Source organism: Nuphar pumila, chromosome 5, assembly GCF_984573655.1.
Source record: "Nuphar pumila chromosome 5, dmNupPumi1.hap1.1, whole genome shotgun sequence".
NCBI classification, from domain to species: Eukaryota; Viridiplantae; Streptophyta; class Magnoliopsida; order Nymphaeales; family Nymphaeaceae; genus Nuphar; species Nuphar pumila.
In genome coordinates, this window is record NC_143253.1 from 29,176,772 (window position 1) to 29,184,190 (window position 7,419).

Sequence of the window (7,419 nt, forward strand, 5' to 3'; positions counted from 1 at the left end):
CAACAGGGGAAATAACCTGATGTTTCCTTTTATTTAACTTAATGTTCCCCATCCCTGTTCTTTTCGTAACGGGGGGTTGGAACAGTGATATACCATTCTGGAGATTCGGCCGATGCATGTCCACTGTGTTCAATGCTTGTTTCATGCACCATCCCATTTTGAGCCGGGGGGGGTTGTTGCATCAAACAAGCCCTTAAGGGCAAAAAATAACTAGAAGGAATGGTTAAAATCAGCTTCATACATTACTTTGGTTCAGAATTTTTGGAACCCATAAAATTTTGTAGTAATTTGATAAAAAAAAAGGTCTGGTGTGTTTTGAAGAGAAATTAAAAAAATCTTGATATACCTAGGAAATAAATAAAATAATTTTCAGAAAAAACTAAAAATGTAGAAATAGAAAATGAAATATTAGGATCATATTATGATCGTGATAATTTTGCAATATAATGAAAAAAGAAATTTAATTATATTTTTCATGATGTTAACACGATAAAGTCAAAATATCAGTGTAGCATAGGGGTAAACTGGTTGAATCCTAAAACGTTTTTTTGGATTTTGCATTATTCTCTGTAATACAGAATTTCAACTTACCCCAGCTTTTGGAAAAAGTGGGTCTATCCAAACACCAACTGGGATTCTAACATCAAGTGGCTGGTGGATCCTAGCAAATCATACGGACAGTGACTACAAGTTGAAAATCCCTCACAGAATTATCCGGATTTTGCAACTAGAAGCATGTTAAAGTGCAGAGACATATCATACGATTAGCTTTCAAAAAGCGGGTAACAAGAAAGGCATATTCCAAGCCCACAAGGGCTTGGCCTTTATGACTAGTGGCGATCATAGTTTGTCACCTGACATGGGACGACCATAGTTAGAAAGTCACATGGTGCTTCCCTTGCCACAAGGTCAAAGCTAGATTTACTTCTCGGTAAGCGAACGGACCTCAAGGGTTTTGACCTATCGGAGGCCTGCCAATGTGATCAGTGATGGACCAATTTTCGCTTGGCCCTAGCGAAAGAAAAAGAAAAAGAAAAAGAAAACATATTCCAAAATGGCATACCCATGTCTAGCTGTCTTAGAAGTGTATTAGAACAATAATTTGCAAATGGTTGAACTGGTGACAATAGCTGGAAAACTCAGTGGGTCAATCCTCCAAGACTCGCACATGTTTCCATATTGACCCTGTTTGACTCGGTGTGAGTCACAAGTTAACCTATGACTTCGCCCGGTCTTGTCAAAACATAATATGCAAGACTTAGTTGAGTTTTAACCAAGTCATGTGTTGGTTCATACCAAGTCAGCTCGTGGAACATAATTCGAGTTTGTATTTGTTGCTTCTGTTTCTCTCTATCTTTACATATTTCAAACGAGTTTTGATCAAGTCAAATTTGTATTTGTGTAGGTGTGTAAGAGAGAGAGAGAGTACTTGCTTCTTTCACTCATTCAAATTGGGGAAGGAGAAGAGCTTCTTAACAGCATTTTATTGCTATCTAAAACGCATCACGTGGATGATCAAGATTCAAGCTTGAGATGCATACAGTTATTCCGTATGCTTATTCAAAAATGTTTTTCCTTTTCTGGTCTATTCTTCTTTTCTTTATTTATTAAATTATTTTTTCTTTTGTTGGATAACCAGGGATGCTCATTCGTGAGCTCATTGGTGTAAAAAGCTTAGAGTTACCTTGCCTAAACTTCGGAGACTCGCACGATGGGTTTCGAACTCGTGACATCCCTTCAAAATGGTGACATTTGTGAATTGCCTCTACCAGCTGAGCAGAGCCCTCATGGGCATATTTATTAAACTTGATGATGAAGGGATTCTCTGCCTTTTTGAAGGCATTGAATGTTTGGTATCCAAAGAGACAACAGCTTATCATTTGTGGGAATAACCTTACCATTTGGTAACTTGTAATGATTCTGACGCCATGAATTCACTCAAGCGACATTTAGATGCTGTTACTAGTTCATTCCTTAAAGATATGACTTCAATACCAATGTTGTCTCTTTTTTTTTTTATGATGACAAACCCTCGCCGGAAACTAGTCACTTAACGGGCCCGCCTCTCCGTGAAGTAAACTCCGGGTGGGATCACTGACACTAAAACCCTTATGGAGCCCAGTGGGAGTGGAACCTGAGACAAAAGGGTCAGTACCTTCTCCGCGCTACCAATGTTGTCACAATCAGTTTCTGAATCAAATCGATGATTTTCCGATAAAAACTGAACTGATCTGAATCGGAAAAGAAGCTATCATCCTATTAGAAAGACAAGTTTTTGTAAAAAATCAAAAATCAAACAAGTTCAAAAGTTTATATTTATAGGCCAATTCAGACCCGCATCAGGCTGATTTGACAATGGGCAGGATCATTTGGGGGGCTGAATCGGCCCCGGCCCCGGCCCGGCCCATTCATGGAATTGAAAAGGGACGATTCCATTGGATTAGGATGACTTTGCTCCACCATTCATCCAAAGCAACACCAAAAAGAGTTTGCATGCTTCAAACCGTTGGAGTTTTGCTTTAAAGACACCTACCAAATATACCTTGTCATTGTACTTTCATGTTTACTATCCAATGTCTTTTACCATTTTTGAGTCACAACCCAACCTTGCTGTCATTCATAATCCAAGCATATGGTAGTTTGATAGATTCACCTACTCTGATTTGGACAGTAACTTTTGAAATAATGATAAGCATTCTTTGTCTTGCGAAGATTCATTAGAAAACAGTTAGCAAACTGCCCCTACTGTTGTAGGTATAGTTTGTCTCTGTAATTGCTAATCTCGTTCCATAACCCCTGTTGAACCAATCACCAAAGCCCCTTCAAACTAAGATACAAGTAAAATATTTAAGAGCCGAATCCTCCCAGCCTTCAGGTCCATAATGATCAAGCCATTTTTCCCCCCATCTACTTCAAAATTGGAAAAAAAAATAGAATACCATTCATTTGATCTATTTATATACACAATGGTGCTTCCACATGTCCTCATAAAACATCATCATCTTCACTTCCAAAAGATCATCACCTTTCCAATGACCATATAGTTCAATATGGAACTGAACTAACCATCACTGCGAATACGAGGAAAGGCCATTTTTATGAAGTTTTCAATATGACTATTATACAAGAGAGCACGATGCAGAGGTCAAAATAGAGTTTGTATGTGATATAATGAACCATGATTCAAGGTTACAAGTCTACCCATGGTAAGAAACTTGGCTAGGTTATCAAGGCAGCAGTGCAGTGCAGTGCCACCATGGAACTGGCAACACCTGTTATCAATCAACAAGTAACCAACCAACGCAAGAGTCTCTACTCTGTTGTTTTCTTTCAAAGGCAACAGTCCCACTGCACCACTGAAAGAAGTTAAACCAGTGAAGCAACTACAACATTAAAAGGAAAGGCCATCCCAACTTCTTGGCAAATTTAATTAAATACCCATTACATCCTGTAGCTCCTAAAAGTTGCACGAACCAACCAAGTCAATCGAGCCCCATTCTCTCCAGTCAACCTTGGAAGGCCCACTGACTAAACTTCTCTTGACTTCAGCACTCAACAAGTGACTCTCTATGGGGCTCAATTCAGACCAAGCTAGCTCATTTACTCCACCTATCTCCAAACCAAATCGGGACACTCCATGAACCACAAAACCACTTTCTGTAGCCGTTTTACAATTGAGCCATCTCAAGCCAAGCCATGGTGCAGACACAAAAAGAGGAACCCATACAGAGAGGACCCGGCATGTATTTGTAGGCTCAAACAAGACAAGTGAAACAGACAACTCACAGATCATATAAACCAAGTCCATCGGTTCAGTACTGACTGGAATTGGCCCCAATCTCTAACTCCATCACCCAAAGCCATAAATCCCTTGCAACCTACAGAACGCAACTGTATATGCATCCCAACCAGAAATAGGCAATTAAATAGACAAAGCACAAGGCACAACTACAAAAAGAAGAAGAAGAAACAGAGAACTCCAAAAATGAAGTCACCAACTAACACAAAAAAGGCAAACTCTTTCTTCATGAATCGATTCATTTCATTGATATGAGGTAGAACGTCTCTTGAATTTCATGGCGAGAGAGAGAGTCGAATTGAATCCAATTGTCAAGTTAAATTGCCTTTCCTCGATCAACCCTACTGAAAAAAAGAAAAGCGAAAAACCCCAGAATGGAAAATAAAATGAAAAAAGCAAGAGAAAGAAGAACACCATCTACAATTCCACCCCCATTTAGGCATATCCATGGCGTTCGCTCCCCACCATCCCCTCCTCCCCCAAATCCATTCCCCCAAAAAAAAGAAAAGAAAACAGGAAAAAACAAGAGAAGAAAATACCAAGATCCCTGATTTCCCATATCTCCACCACCACCACCACCAACAACAACAACAACAACAACAATTCAGAAAAGAGAAAAGGAAAGAGATCAAAAGTGAAAGTGCAGAGCCGTCGGATTCAGATTCACCCTTCCGATGCCGATTCAGCAATCGGCCTCACCGCTGGTGGTTTTGAACCTGCTGGTGGTACAGCTCCTGTTGGCGGTGCGGGTGTGGCAGCATCCCGCGCGGCGGCATCAACACCTGCGCCGGGAGGCGCGGAGGTGGCATCAACACATGCGCCGGAAGGGAAGGAGGTGGCATCAACACCTGCGGCGGAAGGGGCGGAGGGGGCATCAACACCTGCGCCGGGAGCCGGGGAGGGGGCATAATCTGCTGGCGGGTGATGAAGGGGTGGGAAAGCAACTTGTTGGCGGGCCAGCGCTGCGTGGGCTCGATCTGGAGGCACCTCCAGATGAAGTCCCGGAACTCCAGCGACGCCTCGGGCGGCACCACCGGCGGCGGAGCGCAGCAGATGGCGTTCATGAGCGTCGCCCAGTCGGTCTGCTGCACGGCCAGCGGGAACCTCCCCAGGTAGCACTCGAGGATGCTGAGCCCCAGGCTCCATATATCCCCCGCGGAGCCGTCGTAGTTGCCCTCGTTGAGGTCGGTGTTGATGCGCTCGGGGCTCATGTAGGCGATGGTGCCGACGGAGGACTTGCAAGGGTCCATGGTCTGGGAGAGGATGCGGCTGACGCCGAAATCGGCGATCTTGACGCAATCACGCCTGGCGTTGATCAAGAGGTTGGACGGTTTGATGTCGCGGTGGACGATCCTCTTCTGGCGGTGGAGGTAGTTGAGGCCCTCGAGCATCTGGCGGGCGAAGACGGCGAGCTCGGCCTCGCCGAAACGCTTCCCTTCGAGGGAGCCGCCGTCCATGTACTCGAGCAACACCTGGATCTCCCCGCCGTTGTCGAACATGCCGATGCAGCGGACCAGGTGCGGAGAGGATGTGGTCCGCAGGATCTCGATCTCGCGGCGGATCTGACGACGGACGGTGTCCTCGTGGTTGCCGTAGATGACCTTGAGGGCGTAGTGCTGGCCGGTGGGGGAGTGGCGGACCAGGTAGACCTTGCCGCCGTTGCCGCAGCCGATGAGGTGGAGGCGCTCGAGGTCGGAGAAGGCGATCGAGGCAGAGGAGGGAGGGGCAGTGGCCGTCGGGGGGAGGGGGAGGGGGAGGGCGAGGGAGATGTCGCGCTTCGGGAGGGGGATCGGTTGGAGGTTGGGCTTGCGCCGGGGGCCGGCGCGGCTGCCGCTGCCGGTGAGACTCATCCCGCCAGTTGGGGTCTTCTCATGAATGGCGGGGGCCTCCAAGCACTCGCACACCCAACTCTAGATTTTCTTCTCCTCTTCTTCCTTTACCTTTCTCGGTGGTGGTGGCGCTTTTCTTCTTATTATTTTTTTCCCTCTTATTGTGGGATCCCGTGGTGGTGGTGCTTCTTTCCCCTTTTTCTTAATGGGTTTCTCTTCTTCTTCTTTTCTCTGGTGAGGTACGAGAGGAAAGAAGAGGAATTTCAAGGAGGAGCAGAAGAAAAATGAGGAGAAGGAAGGTTCGTGATGAATGGGGGAGGAGAGAGGTGATGTTTCTGGGAAGGAAATGAAATGGAAGAGAGAGAGAGACTTCTGTGAAGGAAAGGAGATGGAATCGAGAGAGAGAGAGAGAGAGAGAGAGAGAGAGAGAGAGACTTCTGGGAAGGAAAGGAGATGGAATCGAGAGATGGAGTGCCCCCTTTTGCTTTTTTTCTCCTCTCCTCGCTTTTTCTTCCTTTATAAAATTCTATGGGGTTTTTGTTTTTTCTCGTTTGCCGTAAACAGAGAGAGAAAACGCAGGGGGTCTACGAGAGAGAGAGAGAGAGTTATCATACAAGGTGTATCTTGGGACTAATATGAATTAATAAATGAGTAAGACAGGCTCCTCCTCTCGTTTTATAATATTACTCTCCTCTTTTTCTTGCACAGGCAAGCATATGTCACACACCCATCTTTTCATATCTTTCTTATTTTTCACAATTTTTTTTTTTTTTGATATTTACTTGAAGAAACCATCCCAGAATCAAAGACTGCCTATGCCTACCTACCTGCCTTTGACAACTTAAAAATTCAATGAATTTTTTGTAATTATGAAATATATGTATTTTACTAATATGTACTATTTCGGGTCTTATGTTCTTACTCCTTTCATATTATATATATCATTCCTAGCCGATTGGGTCTTGTGTTTATATAAAAAAGTCAACGTCGAGTAATATACTCCATGAGCCTATAGCATACATCACACTCGCCAATCAGTTGACACCGTCCAAATCGTTGGTTCCAGAAAAAACGTGGCTTCAAATTAGTGATGCTGGGTCCATCGGTTTAGCTTCATGGGTAAAGCTGGCCACCCCTCGCCAGCATTTTGATCCCAGCATCGATTCCCGAGGACGACCTTTCTTCATAGTTGTGGGATTAAATTTTCTTTGCTAAAAACTCTAGTCCACTTCTCCAAAGGCAACCATATCAAATTTGACTCCTGTACTGGACTAAGTTTTTTTTGGACCAATTTAGCTAATCAATCTATGATTCTATGTTTGAAGCTTTCAAGGTGAATGATGTTGCAAGTTTATACCTTAGGTGTGAACATCTTGTTAGGTGTAAGAAGGAAGGGAGAGAGAATTCAAAAGAGAAACTGAGCTGTTTTGGAAAAGGTGGTTTTGATGGCGTGGAATAGTCCCACATTGATTGTGCTTGAGTTTGTTGTGGGCTTTATAAGCCACATGTAAACTCATACACTTGTTCCTGAGAACAAGAGGGTGGGATGACCACCACACATACCCGCCCGCCGTGCTGGGCCAGGCCGGTTTGGGTTGTTTTCTTTATGTTCTTTGATCCGAAAATTGATCCAACACTTCTTTGCCGCAAGGCTAAAGCGGGAAGTAATGCCCAAAAGTATTAAGTGTGTATTTTCAAGTGTTTTCACTAGAGGCCTGCATTAGGGTCTGCTGAGTTCACACCTACCTCGCTTGCAATCGATGAGAACCAGGTTCTCTCTTGGCTTGGGTG

General features: G+C 44.3%; 1 protein-coding gene across 1 annotated transcript; it reads right to left on the reverse strand.

Moving 5' to 3' along the window:
* Nucleotides 1-2,918: 2,918 nt before the first annotated feature.
* Nucleotides 2,919-5,859, reverse strand: LOC149837252 (mitogen-activated protein kinase kinase 5-like). The gene has a single exon (XM_090005913.1). It carries the CDS (start codon nt 5,647-5,649, stop codon nt 4,495-4,497), a length of 1,155 nt encoding a protein of 384 aa, XP_089862039.1. The 5' UTR covers nt 5,650-5,859; the 3' UTR covers nt 2,919-4,494.
* Nucleotides 5,860-7,419: the final 1,560 nt, after the last annotated feature.